Source organism: Scatophagus argus, chromosome 20 (assembly GCF_020382885.2).
Source record: "Scatophagus argus isolate fScaArg1 chromosome 20, fScaArg1.pri, whole genome shotgun sequence".
Classification (NCBI taxonomy): domain Eukaryota; kingdom Metazoa; phylum Chordata; class Actinopteri; family Scatophagidae; genus Scatophagus; species Scatophagus argus.
This window is the reverse complement of record NC_058512.1, coordinates 13,215,430-13,233,721: the sequence shown is the minus strand read 5'-3', so window position 1 is coordinate 13,233,721 and position 18,292 is coordinate 13,215,430. Positions and strand designations below refer to the sequence as shown.

Genomic DNA, 18,292 nt, shown 5'->3' with positions numbered 1-18,292 from the left:
ACCTGCAAAACAGGATGCACTTTTAAGTTTAATTAAAACAGCTTTATTAGTGTACACTGTAAGAAGTTGTCTGTATATGCAGAATAGTTGGAAAACCTAAGAAGATCATCATCAGTGTTTAAAGAAGACAGAAAAACTAACAGCTTGTTGTCTAATGGGATATGCTCTGTTGATAGCAAGAAAAAGGAACAGTGTGTATGGTAAAATTAAAGTACGACTATACAATAACATCACTAGTGACATGTAGAAGCTTCACTTTCTCCAAAAAGCCACCTTCTTAGGAATTCACAAGAAAGAGGCTTATTTGGAGATACACAATTGTCATCACAATAAGAAAAAAATAAAATAAAATACAATATGTAATCTGAAATAGAAATATGAACCCTCAAAATGTGTAGGTATAGCCTACATGTCATCTTCTTTCTCCAAAAATGAGGAAAGAAGGTTGAAGGAAAAAAAAAAAAAAAAGCTGGTTGGTTTTTGGGGGTACAATTTTGGGTGGCAAAAGAAGTAGATACAAAGGCTTTTTGCTGAACCCTGGCAACATGCATAAAAACAGCATGTCTAGCCATCAGAAAATACACTATGTATATTTCTTCATGTGGAAATGTTTTTTGAGTACACAGTATCTGATGTTGCTGCATAGAACAAACAAGTTAGCAATGATACAACAACCTGCTGTGTGTTCACTTTAGCATGTGCACTGACCTCAGCAAAGTCCAGTCAACTTTTTCCCTAATAAATGAAAAACAAATGACAGACCAGCAAGACAGGACAGATACTAGGACAGACAGATACACATACAGACAGACACATTTGGCTGGTTTCAGTCTGGTTACAAGTAGGTACTATAAACATTCGACTCAGGCAAATTTTCGGTTCTCTGATAAAAACAAGTACAATTTGTGGTCAAACCTACATAGAAACTGCAGGACCATCACTTGCTTTTATTTTTTTTTTTCAAAAACGTCAATATTTTAGTTTGGTCCAAGTGCTGATGAACATCATCCTGCAGGAGAGGATTTCATCTATCAAGAGTGTATCGAACGCAAGACTTGAATTACAAAGTTACTGCAGATTAAACATCAGGATTTATGAATTAGATGTCTCAGCCTACATATTTGCCTGGGCCCAATTCAGTCTGATATCAAGCAACCATAATATGATAAACTAAACCTTCATTAAACCTTTTGGTGCTCTACAACATTTTTTTTAAATGCACATTTCAACCACATACTGCAGTACTGAATGATCAAATAGAAAATGTGAATGTGTTTACGTACACAACAGCATTACCGTCGACCAAGTTAAAAGACCTCTAATGTATTTGTCGCAGATTGGAAAACAACAACAAAAAAAGCCAGCTATGTGGAATGTGACAGTATGAACCAAGATAGTGAGGCTAAGTATACACCTCATTCAATTTACATATGTTTACAACCATTACAACCAACCATTTTTTGTGCCAACATTCTGCTAGCACTCATGGAGAACACACTTGGAGATAACATCATAATGCCACATGCATGTAAACACACTCACTGTAGACTAACAGTTTACAACCATACACAAGGAGTGATAAGTAGTAAACATCTCCAGAGCTGAAATTGGCAGCAGCGTTGAGACTGCTTACTGGAATGTCCTATGTTTATAAAGTAAGACAGAATTCAACAAATTCACCTTCAAAGTCAGAGCATTTCAAATCAACGCTAACTGCTTTGATACTGAAAAAGAATACTGTACTGCCCAGCTGTTGGATCAGATCCTTATAAAACCAAAACCAATTTTAGTCATGTTCTTAACTTTACTTTCTCATGACAATGGTATACTGAGAAAAAAAAAACTGCAATCTAAATTTGTAACTAACAATTTGCAACAGATTAAACCCCCAAAAGACATTGGAAAGTTTTAATATTTAGATTAGGCCAATAAAAGACCAGAAAACTACAGATATTAGGTTTTCATCAGCAGCTAGGTTTCTGACACAGTAGATCTGCAGTGGACAGGACATACTTAAATACATGCATTCAGTCTTTGGGACAGCACTACTGTAATTTGGGTCATGCCAACAGAGTTGAAAAATAACAGTAAGGCAGAAAACCACTTTCATCGACAGCTATGACAGTTGATAAGAACTCACCAGCCACTTTTGGCATTTTATCGGCCAAATTAGGTTTTGATGAAGAGGATGTTAATTATGGTGACTTGGCCTTTCAGTCATTAAGCACACAATTTGAACTGAAGAACTGTTTTCAGTGGTAAATACAGTGAAAGTTACATCCTACGCTACATACTTCATAAATCATCATCAAGCTGTGATCGTTCCAAACAGAGGGTATATTTTAAAAAAATATTTAATTCTAATAAAGAGGAAGAAAGCTCTGACAATTTTAAATATATTCAGATAGAAAAAATACATGGAAGTACAAAAAAAGTAGCTAAAAGAATGCATAAAGAAAATAATAGCTGTGTTGTATAACTAGTTTGTCAAATACTTAAAGCTTTAACACTTTGAGTTGAAAAGATTTGGACTCTAAAATACTGATGGAGGTACCGGCTGGCTGTTAAGCTGGGGCAAACAAAATCTCATTAAAATCAAAGGGATGCTCTTGAATAAGCCAATTCTGAGAATATACGTCAATATAGTGAACATTTATTATAATTTTGTAATTATCTTGACTTAAATTGGGCTTTTCAACATTCTTATCTGTACATTTCAAAGCATATCTTGCTGTATTTTACATCAAAGGCAACTTTCTTGTAGCAATATCAAGGGTGCATATTTGGGGCAGTGCAAGTACGGTACAGAAGCTATTTTTTAAGTCCCACACTGCAGGACTTTTTATCTTCATCTTCCTGTCAATAAAATGTCAGTATTGGGGAAACCGTGCATCTGTCTAAGCATATAATAAAGAGACTTTCACAATGTCTACATCAGTGAATTATAAGAGATGGGTGTGTTTCTTTTTGTCTGTTAGACAGCAGGGGCTGACTTTGAGGCTTAGACTCGTACCGAGTCCAATCCTGCAACAAGTCCAACATCCAATTCTCCTTCACAGGCGAGATGATATCAGTGTTAAAAGTTAAGGAGGCGCACGTATGAGGAAAAAAAGCAAGAACGTGCAGAGGGGGGAGACAGACGGTGCAAACTGCTGAGCTTCAAAAGCCAGAAGGGCAAACTGTTAACTGTGTCCTTATGTCTTTATTACTGCCTGAAAAGAGTTCATAAACTGTGTGAAGTTCCAGTGGTGTGACACGTCCTGCACTCTTGCACTTCCTTTCCTGTAGCATACTCATTTCATTGAACTGTGCTGGTTAGCCACCAACCACACTTTAAAACAAAAATTCCTCAGAGAAGAACAAAAGACAAAGTCCTCTGTTTCAGCTCATACACACTCAAGCATCTGCCCACTGCACACTCATGGCTGAACGGGACCAATCAACACTAAACATTAAACACCACAGAAGAAATGATTTGTCGTTATGTCAAGGCAAAGGTGTTAAAATATAAAGTTAAGTGGTGCATGAAGGGCAAAGGTTTGTTTGTGTACGTGTGTGCATGTGAACATGTAAAGATGGGTTATGTAATATTAGACATCAACTTGATCTGGTGGTCTCCCCTTTAAGAGCTGAAGACTGTCAGCCCAGCGTAGTCAGGTGAACTGTAATCACGGCAGCACAAGACTGATTAGGAAAAAGCAGGAAAAGTGGAAACCTCAGATAAAAATGGAAGTCACGAAGAAAATGCAGCAAAAAAAAATCATGTCCAGGCATGGAGCTGACTTTGGTTGAACATGAGCCTGGAGTGGCAGTACTACTGTTGCTCAACCTTGTGTAAAAAGGAAGCCTGACACACTGAATCAAAGTTGTGCTGTGGCTGGTAGGTAGTGAAGCGGCATGGTGGGACTAGTGGTTGGAGTGACTGTCCTGTAAGGTCACGTGTTCAAACCCCGAAGCAGCTGTTCTCGAGTCATTGGAGACAGTAAAACTCTGTCCTAAGTTGTGTGTCTGGTGCAGAACCTCAGTCAAATACCAAAAAATATGAATGTAGTCTGGTCCATTATGACATCACTCCATGTCTTGACATTTTTATATTGCAGGGTGATTTCACTTATTAGGTCCATGATTACTGGAATGTCAGCATTAATCCAACAGAGCCTGAGGTGATCAGGCCCACTCTGACATCACTATTAACATTCCACCATTGTCCATCAGTGATGTCACTCTCCCATCCACCAGGTCCATTGTGTAATCCTCTTTTTTCTTTGTTTTTGTTGTGTTTTCATAATGTTGTTAGTAATCAGTTTAAGACTGCATGGTGGTTTCCCTTAGGACATACTAATGTTGCTAAATGTCACTTTGACTCTGTGTAGGCAGCGGCAGAACCCTGTTTAGGACATACTGGAGCAGCGCACTGATGGTGAGCCCATCTGGGTCAGCACCTTATCCAACCACTGGAGGGGGCCGTTGAGATGAAGCTCAATCCAACAGGGAGTGCTGGTTACGGTCTGACGTCTGTTGCAATAAAGGGGGGTAAGGGATAAATTAGTCACATTTATAATTAAGGAGTAGTATTTTCTTTCAGTACTAAAATGATAATGTTTGACAAAGAAGCATTCATATTGATTATTTTCCCATTATTAGATTAAAGTTGCATAAAAGCTTTTACAATGAAATTCTGAATGATTCTGATTTGAATCACTAAATATAAATAACTTTTCTTAAAGTGACTGACAGCAAATAAAAAGTGATTGGGAGCTTGCATTGCCAAGGTCTGACCAGATGACCAAATACAGCTGACTGCTCTGTGGTGCTGCCAGTCTTGGCCTGGGCTCTACAAACAGCAGAGACACTGACTGTTAACCAGACAGGCTACATAAGGGCTCAACCCTGACCAGTGAGGACAAGCCAACCACCCCCACAAATGCTGCTGTCTGGTTCCTGGGGTGGTGCAACACAAAGAAGAGCCAGGAGCAGAGCAGATGTTTGCAGGGTGGATGGTTGGAGGGCCACAAAGACAGAGAGATGTAGACAAATGCCCTGTAATCTGACATTTTACAACAGAGGAATGTAATAGAAATTACACACATGCCGGGCAGATAAGAGTGTGCACAAACCTTTTAGCTTTCAGACACTTGTTTACATAATGTACACTGTCACTCCCTAGATTTTTATGTATATTTTTCCTGCGCACAGGAAGCAGAGAGTCAAAATCTAAGGGTCAAATCTAAAGTGTTTTTTAGACCATGTGACCCGTTGGTATAATATCCAGATTCGGCTCGAGTCACTTTTTTTCAAAACGGATTGCAGTACAACTACTGACAAACATATCTTCGTGAGTGCATTTGTTTAGCTTTAAGCAGTCGTGCCTTTTTTCTCAAAGATGTCGCTGTGAGATTTGTAGCCTTACCGGAGTTCAGTCCATTAAGCTGAGGGAATATGACATCAGCTTGTGAGTCAGTGTTCAGGGCAGGTAGTGCCGTTGCTGTATGCACTAAATGGCATTTGGACACTCAGTGCATTTGCTGGGCACTGACTGGACCAACATGATATCAGCCAGTCAAAGCTTAAATATTGTGGTGGAGTTATACAATACTGCTCTACCAAATGAAAAGCACTGTGAACTCTTCATGTCCATTTTGCCACAAACAAAACTAGCCACAACCAACAGCAGCCACTCCACAGCCTGCAAATAGCCTTTATGTCACCAATGTTCCAACATCTTTAACAAGGATGCACAAATTAAATTTATTTGCTATCCTCTGGTCTGACCAGACAGCTACAACTCCCCACTCATCCTGGATGATGGTTTAAAAAAAAACAAAAAACAATGATGTGCTTGAGAGTGCAACATACCTGTATTCTGCTCCCCAGCCCTTGACGAAGCTCATTCTGATGGTGCACATCCTGGTTAGTTGGTAGACTGCCTCAAACCCCTGATTGACTGACTGGGCCAGCAGTGCAGCAAACTCCTGGTTGTTAAAGATCTTTAGATTACAGCCTAAAAAAAGGGGGTGAAGCATAAGTAGGTCAGCACCATCAGAAAGATTTAATTCAGACATCGAAGAACTTTCTCCATCTTGGTAGAGGAGGGTGGATTGTGAAACATTGGGATAGCAGTGACCATACTTCCGGTACTTTTTGCCCTATCCCTGATAAAGTCTGATACATTTGAATTAGTGATTGATGTATTTGGTAAACTCAAAAGCTACCTGTGAACTAATTGATAACAATGCATTTACTTTGCCATTTCTGTGAACTTAACTTAAAAGCACCAAGCAGAGGAATTGTGAGGTGTGGGTGTATTGTATGCTTGTGATTATTCTCCACAGGGCTGACAAGTTCGACCCCTAAATGTCTACAAATTCCTTGTTCCCTTTTGGTACAGTTCTCCCTCAGTAATGATATTGTTCACACTGCTCATTTGGCCAGGAATGAAATGTTCAAAGTTAGACGGGTACAGATGAGTCAGTGTGTGTGGGTGGGAGTCGAAGAAAAACTGTCACATTGTGGAGGGCATTAGTGCTCTTCCTCAAGCTTCATTCTATTGATATCAGGTGAAAACAAAAAGTAATGTCCCGCTATTCGGTTAGGGCTATTTTCATCATAAAAAGTAAGCCGCTATGTGCAAACAGTCAGAAAGTTTTGTTTGGTGGTACTAACTTTTTTTGTGGATGCAAGCTGCCAACTAAGAGGAAGAGAAGGATTTCTATCCATTTTATGAGAATGAATGTCAAGACTGTAAATATATTAAGAATTATATATATTATTAATATTAGCAAACTGTTAATGTGTTTAAACCTGGTGGTATCTTGCACACTGTGGCAGGGTGCCAGCCGTATCGCTGGTTGCAGTTGGGACTCTGGACGAAAATGGCACTGTCACTGAGGCACTCTGCGAACACCTCCCCTCCGATATAATACAACCTCACACCACGACCTGCAGTGTGTGACACAGGAAAAAAAAAAAAAGTAAAAGTATGAGAGGAAAACATAAATCAATAGGAAGAAATCATGAATTTTGTGCTATAGAAAATATCATGCTTATTCAACAACATGTCCTAAGTAAAATACATTTAAAATTCTCTTAATGCAGTATTTCCCACAAACTTGCCATGATAGAGTCTCAATCTTTTTTGTGATCCAATAAATTCCCTTCATCTTTACATGTTGCCTTGTCTGTAATGATACAATTAACTTGTTCAAATAAATCATAAATTGTCTCTGTCACTGGAGTCACATTCTGTCGTGACATGGATTCTGCAATACCATATAAAATAAAAATTTAAAACAGCATATAAACAATAAAGCGCTGAACTTGTACCTATATGTCTCCTTGTCATTTCAACAGTTGCGTTCCTGTTGACATTGCTGAGAAGGCCGAGACAGAATCGTTCAGAGTTGGAAGGGTCGGTGAAGCCATCGACTGTCAGAGATGGTTGTGAGGCGTGGAATGTCTCTCCGACTCGCTGGTTTAGCTCATAGTAGGCTATTGAGCACCAGAAAGCTGGTTCACTGTAAGTAACTGGCTGAAGGTCTGAAAGAAAGCAAGGAGGAGACATTTTGCATGTTGTTTGTTTGAAATCCTCAAATGTTTCTCAATTTTAGAGCATAATTTTTGGGATTTCAGACCATTTTAATATGACACTTTTAGAAACTACCTTGGCTGTCAATAACACTTCAAATAAAGTAAAACTGAAGAAAACAGAAATAAAAATAAAGCAAACCTTACCAAGGCCATGACTGACAGGCGACAGGGTGCTGGGTGACATTTCTGCTGGAGAGCCTTTAAGAAAGATGTGACGTATATCATAAATCAACCTATTGTAATATGTTACATTTGATGTACAGATTGTATAAGCTGTGCTGTTTAATGTTACTGATATTGTCTGTAGTGTTTACGCTCACATGTTTGTTAGTAGTGTGATTTTAAGTTGTTATAACTGATCTGCTCACCCTTGTAGCGTGTCTTCCCCCCCCCCCCCCCCCCCCACACAGTAGGATACAAAGCTGCATGTTAACTAACACAACACACATCTTGTCTACCTGTTTCCATACTTTGATTCATCTGCTGGTCACTGGTCTCTCCATCTTCACTGATGTAGCCAGGCGGAGGGGTCTCTGTTAAAAACACACACCACGCAAACATTAGGATACATTTTAAGTAACTCAGTTCTGCACATAATGAAAAAGACTGAGATTTTTTTGAAGAAAAAATTTTAACACACCCCTTCATACAGACCTGGTATATAATTATTAGGAGGGTCTATACCAGCAGGGAAGTTGGTGTTTTCAGGGATGGAGTTTGTAAAGTCGTCCAGAGGCGGAAGTTCTGTCAGAATCTCTGTGTGGCGTGGCACCAACACCGGAGGCAGCACTGTAGAGAAAAGGAAGCGTTGCTGACAGAGGCAAACACGATTGGCAAAACAAATTAAATGATATAATTAAACGCACCTTTTGGAGCAAAGTGTGCTCCAACAAAAAAGTCTACTTTTTAAGAACATGTGAAAAACACATCTAGACTAGTTTCCATGGCAAAAAATGGCAAAATGAACTTCAGAAATTTCAGCTGCCCTGGCAGTCATGATTATAGACTTACTAGAGGGTACCTTGAAGATCAAAGCCAGCAGTACTTAAAAATAAAAACTAAGAAACACACAAATCATTTTCAAGGGTTATTACCAGGTGTCTCCACTCTCTGATAATGGTAGGGATTGACACACACTTCATCCTTTTTGAGGTTGAAAGCGTACTGGCAGGCATCAATGGCCCTCAGCTCATGGTGGCTGTGAAGGTCGGGCCATCTCCACAGGCGGCAATAGATGACATGGGGCAGGCCCTTACGATGGGAAACCTGGAGACGCCCATCCAGTGACCTGAGAAGGATGGGTGAGAGGATAGCCAATAGCTCAATGAAGTGCTCAAGTCTTACAGGAGACTACAAACTGGGAGGATGTTAAAAGAAATCTGTGCTCCCTTGAATTTCTGGTTTGGTAGTATGCACCAAGGCAACAATAAATAGAAAAGATACAGGAGCAGACAAGGAAGGCTACCAATGTGCCAACCAGCTAAGGACACTGATAAATTTTATGGCTAAATCTTATTTTATGAGACTCATCAGCACAGTTGGAAAGAGTGACTGCACAGTCAAAATGATCTCTGAAACTGCTGCTCTAAAATTCCCTTTGTAAAAACAAAACACATGAATCTTTTTAAAGGCAAAGCATATATGTGGAAATTACCATGAAACCCATCTTTGTTCATGTATTTAAATGAGTAATCAACACAATCGCTGCTTAAATTATGCTTGATATAATAGATTTTGACATATTTCAGCTCCACTTGTTACACACACATTTTCACAGAAATACATCTGAATTCTTTTCTTTTTGTCTGTATTATATAAAGCATTATTACCCTGATGGCAGTGATAAGGCTGTATTATGACAGGCAATTACATTTTAGACAGTCTTCAAGCCAGTTTGTAATGATATGGTAGATAACAGAAAGACAGATGGACATTAATGTGGTGACATTTTTCCTGTGCAGCTTTTGAAGGAATAGAGATATATAGAGATTGTTGACTCATTTTGTGTTTGAGTGTGAGTATATTCACCTGCTATGGTCAGGATATCCGTACATGCCTGTAGAGTCCCACTGCTCTATCGTGTGGCCTGAGCCTAGACCCCATAGATCTGAGCAATTACTACACACACACACACACACACGCAAACACAAACACATGCACACATGTACACACAAAACGCACACAGAGGACAAATGCAAAAACAATAAAAATAAAAGCTAACAGATGAGAAACATGAAGTGTTTCATTCCAAATTAGTAGGATGAAATCACAGACATGTACAGTCGGTCTCTTACTGGCACCAAGGAAGGAAATTTAAAAAAAAATCCACCCTTGTGCTTTTCAATAAGAGACACTAAATGGATGACACTTGATCGAGTAACAGATCCAAATTGGACAGCGAGTGGTGTGGTGCAAACAGCTGTTGCAGGAGGTAGATGGGATGGAATTGTGGCCGCTTGTTCAAACTTCTAGACCAGAGGCAATACCAGATGAATTCATCTTCCGATACCCCTTTCCTTCTTGTGTAATCATACTCATAATGTGCACAGATGTGAAAAAGAACATGCCTGATCATTTTGCTCATAACTTGCTACAATGTTAACAATGTTCCCACAATTCCTGACAACACCTAATATGTGAACAACATGCACAATTCACATATCTGCATAGTATTTCTAATAGGGCTGTCACAATATACCGGTATTGATGATAACTGGTACATTAAATACTGATTTTGTGATTTGTGTTATTAATATATATGACAATATTATGTTAATGTGTGAAATTGTTCTTTTCACAACATTTCATAGTTATGTTCACAGACTCTCTCTACACTCATTGTGTAGAGTGTACATCCTTTGCCAAAAAAGCACAAAAACACAAAATAAAGTTAAAGATGATTTTGACCATCAGCACATTTTTTTTTACCTCTTCTATAGATAGATATATTATTATAACACATTGTTATGGTGAATACTTTTGGCCTGAATAATCGTGGAGTAAAAATCTGATATTGTGACAGCCCTTATTCCTAAGAAGTGAGAAGTATGATGTGAAATAAACAGGAAATGTATTCATTAACACAACAATGAGGTAAAAAAAAATCAATAGAATACACAAAGTGTGTCAAGACATAACGACAGCAAAACCAAATTCAATACATACGTGTGTATGAATTCAAAAAGCACACATTCGGACTGCTATCTTGTTCTCTAAAGCTTTTATGAGTTGTTGTCTTGGAGAGGAATGAAGAAGAGGCGAGGAATGAAGAACAGAAGAGGAGATTCTGCTGTCTGATCAGAGCAAAGTAATTGCCAGACCTGTCTGTACAAGACCTGCTATCTCGACACTTATCAGCCCACTTAAAAGAGTTCTACGAATACGAGCCCTGTGTAGACTATCTCTAATGTCTTGCCTTCTTCTTTCCTCACTTAAAGGTCACTGGTACAATCCCTACAGTGTCTCTGCTAAAAACCCTCTTTCTGAGCAAGACTCTTGATCCCCATCCACTCTACTACAAGTCTGTCTGAAGCTTTAAAGCTGGACTTGTAAGAGGTTCAGGTAGTACTTGTACTGGATTATTTGCAAAACGTCAATATGGCTGATGATAACCCTTTTTCAAAACATGAAACCTTTATCATTTTTTGAGGTCATCAACATTTCTGTCAGCACTCAAGAAGCTACCGATCCTCCTACCTCTACACACAGTCACACCATTAAACTCTTTCTTTGTTACATTACTTCTTACCTCCACTCAAACAGAAATCTACAAAGTCACCCACTTGCTATCTCTGGAGAATCCTCCAGACATCCTCCTCAACCACACCCCTCTAAAAAAACAGAGCTGATAGAGAGAGAACTGCAGATCATATTATCTTTACCTTTTATCAATGTTACTGCACTGTGTTCAAAGGGAAGTGAGCTATGCATCGAGAGCCTGAAGTGCTATCTACCAAAAACCACAGAGCACCGTCAAGTAGCACATCCTGACCTACGATTCGGTGGCAGGGCTGCCCCCAAAATGTAGCTGTTTCAAGCAAGCCAATGTCAATCTGATCCATAAGTAGTAAAGCAAAATCTATAGGTGATATGACTCATCATAGAGTTGAAAAAAAAAACCTAAGGGTTAGGTTCAGAGATTTGAAGATAGCAGCATTATTCAACTCATTCAAATCTCTAACACCAACATCACCTTATCAGTACCACTCTAGAAGCTGCAATCTGGTCTACATTCCTCAGAGTGAAGAAAGAGAGAGGCCTGGCATCAGCCACTTCTGTCTCATGTGGTTCTACTGGTGAACATGTTATGCTTTTTGTGTTCCTTTTACCCATTATTACATTTACAGAAATTCACTTCATTTCTCAGTTTCCTCAACAATGAGACCTGTATTAGATCTACTATTCAGCATAGAGTATATACCAACATATACTGTATATTGTTATATGAGTCATATTACTCTAGAACTGCCCTGCCTCATACTTTACCAAGCTTTATGCTCACAGTAGCAGTACATTCACTGTATTGAGTTGCTCCACTGAGCTGCACTGCAAAGTCAGCCACCAATCTGAGGACTACAGAGAGGACTGCTGAGAAACTATCTACCCACTTGGAAACAACACCTTCTGATTTTACAAGAGTCTTAGAAAAACAAACCTTTTCATGATAAAGGGATAAAAAACACTACATGACCATCACCTCTCCTGACCTGGCCTTTGTTTTGCTTGCCACTACTACACCTTCTCACCTGGAAGTCAATAATGTTCTAAATACAAATACTCTGATTGCTGTCTAGTCAAATGCAAACCAGATTTATTTAGACTGCATTGTAGCGCATGGTACAAATTAAGTCTTGATTCCCACGATGTGTACTGATCTGGAATGAATGAACTGAAAGACCCAGGTTCAAGACACCATTTTAAAGAAATACTGCCCTACCGAAATGTCTTCAAAGAGGACACTAAACCCCCATGAGCTCCAGGTGATCTGTGGCTGAGATGGGTGTGGAGTGTGGCGTAAGAAAAGATGATCTTACAAATTCTGTTATTGATAGTTTATAATTATAGAAAACTGCAAGAGAAATAGGATAGAGAGGGTAGATCACACAGAAAATCTGAGAAGGGACGCTCATAAAATCTTCACAGAGGGGCCTAGTTATCTCCTCAGTGGATTGATTGACGTAATCACATGCTCTTCTGATTTCTCCACCTTTGTCATGATAAGGTTTCACCTGCTCTGGTGTCTTGTCTCGTGTACATAGTCATGCAACACAGGGGAAATCTATACTGAAAGACACATGACCTACAAAAAAAAAAAATCAGTCTAAGTACTGACTATTAGCAGACTTGGGTGCACAAGGTTTTAGAAAGAGAACACAAATTAGTTTCTGCTGAGAAAAAATCTGAAGCAATTTGAGCTCAAGGTGTTTGGTTTTCAGCAAAATATGTGCAGGTATAACAGAAAGTTGTTTTTTATGTCGTTTTTCCAATGCAGCTTTGCTCCTTGACAAAGAGGTGATGAGACTTTTCACATTAAATGTACATCAAGTACAGTTTTGCAGCGCTTTCATAAGTACCGGTATTCCTTTTTTTAATTATTTCTTCTTTCTACAGCTTTGTTTTAGGCCTCAGACTTTCTTTATTTTGTTAATAGTGCCCAACCTCTTCAACCTCTTAAATAAAACAGCCTGTGAGATTGAGAGGGATGTGGTATGTACCAAAGAATAGCATTTCTTTAGAACTGAATCGGGCATTGACTGCTTCATTAGGTGATGCAGCCAGTGCTGAACATTGAGCAAAACAAACTCATGCTGTTACCAGGATTTTAAAAAAATGTTGGAACTAAATGTTGGAGTCTATTATAAGATCCCAAGTCATTCAATGTACTTTGTTTTGATTAAATTCCTGTGATCATATCTAAGAAGCACTTTACAATAAGCTACATCATCCCATCTAATCAATGTAATGAGATGAGAGGTGATACTGAAACAGTTTGGCGGTTCAGAATTGTGTAGCTGCAAAAGACCACAGAGTAGTCAGAGCCTGTCACACTTGCAGCAATTGATCAACAATGCTGCACACAGTCTGAATGCACGGATACATTGTCTGCATGCAGTTTATGAATCCTAAGCTCAGCGCAGAGCCAAATTTGGTTGGCATCATGTGTCTGACATCTGTTTCCTCCAATCAGGTTTCACTTCTGCTGCCTTGCTAAGCTATGGAACAACAGAATGAGGAAGTGGACCTGTTCTTGCACAACACATACTTTACCTTCAGCAAGTTTGTGGGTGCCCGTTAGCCTCCTTCTTGCTTTCATGTGTGTTGACACACTTTGCTGTGCTGATCTGTGTTGGTAGTGTTGTGGTATACCAATGCACAGGGACTGCAAATGTGTGTGTTAATGGGAGCACAACTTCAAATGTGTCAGTGCTGAAACAATTTGCAACTCGATTCATTTTGCTACTTATTTAAGACATTTATCAAACAAAATTCAAGATTCTCAAATGTATCCAAGCACGTCTGTTGTACCTGAGTATGATGACAAATGTGTAACTACTAAAGTACAGTTGTTTTTGTGTGTATTATGTCAAGGACCATGTAAAAGGCAAGGCAGTGTGTGCTTTACTTAAATGTCTTGGCAAACATGGTTGTTAGTATTCTTTCTGATAAAAACCAGATGGTGTGTGTGTGTAAGCATCTACAAGGCAGAGTCAGGAAGACACAGAAATTTGGAATATGTCTATGTGTGTGTGTATGCTCATCTCACCTGGGTATCGTGACACACTTTGTGTTGCTGTTCTGCGTGCTGATGGCTTTTTCAAGCTCATCCAGCTGCCCAGTCTTCTTCAGCTTCTTCACTAAGCTCTTCACAGCTTTTTCACACCATTTCTCCTCTTGTCCTCCTCCGTTTTGCTCCCCTACTCCTCCAATTCCTCCCCCTGCTCCTCCACTCCCTGCTGGAGTCTTCTTCCAACCCAAGAGGCGTTTCACGACTGGGGGAGTGAAGGGAAGGATGGAGGACATTGTGGCTTTTGTATGTGTATGCGTGTCTGTATGTCTTAAGTGTGTTTTGATGCCCCTCGTGATCTGACGTAAATCGAAAAAGAGAGAGGGGAAGGAGGGTGGTATGGGTGATGGGATGTTGTCTGATTTCTTGAGGAGAATTTTAAAGAACTATACACAGATTATATCTATGTATGTTTTTAGTTCATGTCTAGTCAGAACTAAGGCATTGGTCTTGAGCAGTCTTGAGGAGACTTCAGATGGAAAGCTCAAAACATTAGGAGCAGAGAGGAGTGCATCTAAAAAAACCTAAGAAAAAGAGAAAGCACACAGAAATACAGGTGAAACACAGGTGAACAAAAAAAGACAGTAAAGACGATGAAAAGTCTAATGAACAAATCAGTGCATAACATTTTTTTCTAAAATAATGACATTAATTATGCCAACACATCCAGACAAGCAATTTTTCCACCCAGAGCCAAAACTATCACATTTCTACCATAACCCCCTGCTGGTAACTCTCCCACCGTGTACAGTACTTGTATGTATCAGCCAGACTTGCAGTCATAGCACTGCACACCCTGCACACACTAACTGGTTCTTTTTCACATTCAACACTCGCTCCTCTGTTGGTCGACATTTGATTAATATACTTGACGGCTGGTGTGCACTTTACTGTGGACTACTGTGCAATACTATTTGGTGCTTTATTTGATATAACAAATAATAACAAAATTAAACACTTCTGTTTGCACAGGTTTGCCATCTTACAAAAGACCAGTAAAAAACTATACATGGTAAGGCTGATTCACTATATTAAGTGTGACAGATCTCAGTTTCAGTTCCAATAATAACCTGGGCAATGTTATCTCTTCAAATGCCACATTTATCGGCCAGTTTTGAATTAATAGCATCTCATCATATATTGTATACCAGACTGAAAAGTCACAGGTCAGGTACTTAGTGTAGATCTGCACAAAACACATCAAATCTCAAACAAACCCTGTATGTTTGCAGAATTATTCCAAATGGCGAGGGTGCATATGATCCTGTGTTACAATATATGGTTTATTTTCCTTGGTCAACCTTCAAAAAAGATAACTTACAGCCAGGTTCAAGCACGTTTTTCACTGAGAGGGGAGGAATTTATGTCTGAGGTGATGAATCTATGTCAGTATACATACTAATCCTGTGTTAATCCTATGTTAAACCTATCCCATTATCAAAACCAGCACTCAACCCCCCATACGAAAACTGAGCAGCATCAGAGTATTAAATCCTGCTCGGGAGCAGGGTCTTAAAGCCTCATCGGATAAAATGTCCTGACCTATTCACACCAAACATCACCGTTCTGAGTTTCACAGTTCACTTCTTAAGACTATTTTATCAAATTTGTCAGATGATAAACTACCTGTTTTACAACAACAATGTTCAGATGAGAAACTGTATAAGTAACTTTGGAAAATACTCTAATTTAATTATTACATCAAATCTGAATACTTATCTTTTTCTGGGGGGCCAGTCTTCTCAAAAGAGAAACACTGGTTGTGTTTAGATCAGGTCAGTGGATTACTAATCAATGACACTTAAATAAATACAGGTAAAAACACTCAGTAATGCACATTTCTCATGTCAGTTGCCAGGGAGGAAAGGATCACTGTCCTTGGCATGTTACTCTGAAAGTCCAAGCTCCTTCTAAGAATTAATTTCACAGGCTTAACCCTTGGACTGCTTACCAATAGTACAAGAGTATGAATGGCTTTCAGAGGTAGACAGAACATTCCTGAAAATAATTAACTACAGTCTTAATTTTAGTACCTGCAGTTTTCTGATATTGTCTAAACATTCAAATAACCATTGGGGCTGGAATACATTACATAAACTGTTTGAGAGAAAGAGAAAAAGACCGGAAAAACACAGTGTGCTGTAAAATATGGTGGGTCGTTAGTACTTCATTGGGGTCACTGCAGTGTAATTATTTAGTTAAATAAAGACTAAACAAACTTTAATTTAGGACTATGGGTATTCCTTGTCCTAAAGGGGGACAAAGGAGGAGGAGGAGTGTGGTTGGGGATCCCAGGGACAAGACCTTGTCATATGTGGGAGCTTTTCAAACTGAACAGAAAGTCTTAATGTAAGGAACAAAAAGCACAAAACGTGCTGATGTGGCCACAATGTATACGTCTACTCGAAATGCTGACCACGGCTATCGAGGCCTTGTAGGCAAAATAAACAACGTTATTTTGTCTGCAGCGTTTCGTCTTTTTGTGAGAAACTGTATGTTTGGGTTACTTCTCCGAAACCATAACGTTACACAAAACACACGGCTTGGAGAATAAGCTAACGCTACAAACGGCAATTCAGACTAAGCAGTCAGTGGATACAGACTTTGACAAGCCACAAAAAGCCAGTTCATTTCACTGCTGGATGCCATTTGCTGTGATCTACAAACAAAGTGGAATTATTCAGATTTCTTTTGTCTCGAAATGACTGATAGCTCCTCCACCCCCCTACCCCTTTCCCCTCACCTCCAGAAAAAAAAAGAAAAAAAAAAGAGTACGAAAAATCCGCTAGCAAGCTTGCTACTTTGTGTCACAGACAAATAAACAGGTCTGTTGCATGTTTTCTCGCTAACAATTCAAATCAGTTTCATTGTTAAAAACACACTTACCCAACGAGAGACGAAAGAACGCTGAACAGTCACTCAGGTACATGTGAGAAAAGCCTTCTTGTTCATTTTAAATGCAACCAAGGAGACTTTAAACTGTATTTTCCACCTCTGAGCCGCCGGGATGATGGCCCCTCATTCAAAGCTCAACCAAACATGTATCGCTTCATGCAAAACAAAACAGCAGCCCGACGCCATTATGCCCCGCCTTATTTCTCTTCCTATTGGCTGAATCCTGGGCTTCAGTCGATAACCTGTTGACAAACGTGTGTTCTATTGGTTTGAGGTTGCGTCCGTCACATGTTGTTACGTACGAAGGTATGTCAGTGATGGGTATCAGTGACTACCTTGATTGTCCTTTTACAATTGCATAATAGAAGTACTGTACCTCGTCAATTCAATAGAATAGGATAGTACAGAGTCAGGAATACAATTAAAAGAATAAAATAGTGTTAGCACTTACGTTTTTTACTTTCACAATACTCTATCTTTCAAAGCTGACACGCAACTCTGTGGTTGAACAGATACTCGTACGATATGCATTTTTATTAAGGCTGAAGTATCTAACACTAAAGATAAACCAAACTGTACTGGTACTAACAAACTACTACTACTTATGAATATTGTATAGTAGCCCAGAGGATAAGGATAAACATTAAAGCCTATTTCTTCTTAAATGTTCTACATATTTTTTAATTAGTCTAATCACGCTTAGTTTATGAATGTATTAATCTACAGCAATTACGTTATCTATTCCTTCACTCATAACTGCATACAAATGAGATACAGAAGCCTACCAAAGTGCAAAGCATGAAATATTGTATTATGTGCTTTTTTCCATGCTTTTTCATACAGAAAAAGACAATCACTGGGAGATAAGTGAGCTGCGGTTGGGTCAACCTTTCCTTTCATAGACCAACTGGCCACATCATGCAAATATACAGATATATGCACCTGCAGCACCTGCATGCAAATCAAAGCGTTTGTCTGTGGAGAAATCAGAACTTAATGAAGCTGCTTTCCAAGCTCATATCAGGC

At 39.1% G+C, this 18,292-nt stretch overlaps 1 protein-coding gene across 2 annotated transcripts; it reads right to left on the bottom strand.

Moving 5' to 3' along the window:
• Nucleotides 1-20: 20 nt before the first annotated feature.
• Nucleotides 21-17,421, bottom strand: smad2 (SMAD family member 2). 2 transcript variants are annotated; one of them, XM_046375341.1, is made up of 11 exons: nt 17,258-17,421; nt 14,351-14,895; nt 9,616-9,705; nt 8,682-8,875; nt 8,242-8,376; nt 8,046-8,120; nt 7,732-7,785; nt 7,324-7,536; nt 6,802-6,939; nt 5,857-6,001; nt 21-4,515 (listed from the first exon to the last, which is right to left on the bottom strand). In XM_046375341.1, exons 2-11 carry the CDS (start codon nt 14,605-14,607, stop codon nt 4,392-4,394), a joined length of 1,425 nt encoding a protein of 474 aa, XP_046231297.1. In that variant the 5' UTR covers nt 14,608-14,895; nt 17,258-17,421; the 3' UTR covers nt 21-4,391. The 2 variants fall into 2 exon arrangements, with proteins under 2 accessions (XP_046231297.1, XP_046231298.1); XM_046375342.1 differs by having other exon boundaries at nt 8,058-8,120.
• Nucleotides 17,422-18,292: the final 871 nt, after the last annotated feature.

Bases quoted from the DNA above. Each gene is read 5' to 3' on its own strand.
- smad2 (XM_046375341.1), bottom strand. From the start codon at position 14,607: ATGTCCTCCATCCTTCCCTTCACTCCCCCAGTCGTGAAACGCCTCTTG. The intron at 8,121-8,241 runs GTCTGTATGAAG...TGTTTTTAACAG, and splicing joins TCCTAATAATTATATACCAG to AGACCCCTCCGCCTGGCTAC. The intron at 4,516-5,856 runs GTATGTTGCACT...TTATTGCAACAG, and splicing joins GGCTGGGGAGCAGAATACAG to ACGTCAGACCGTAACCAGCA.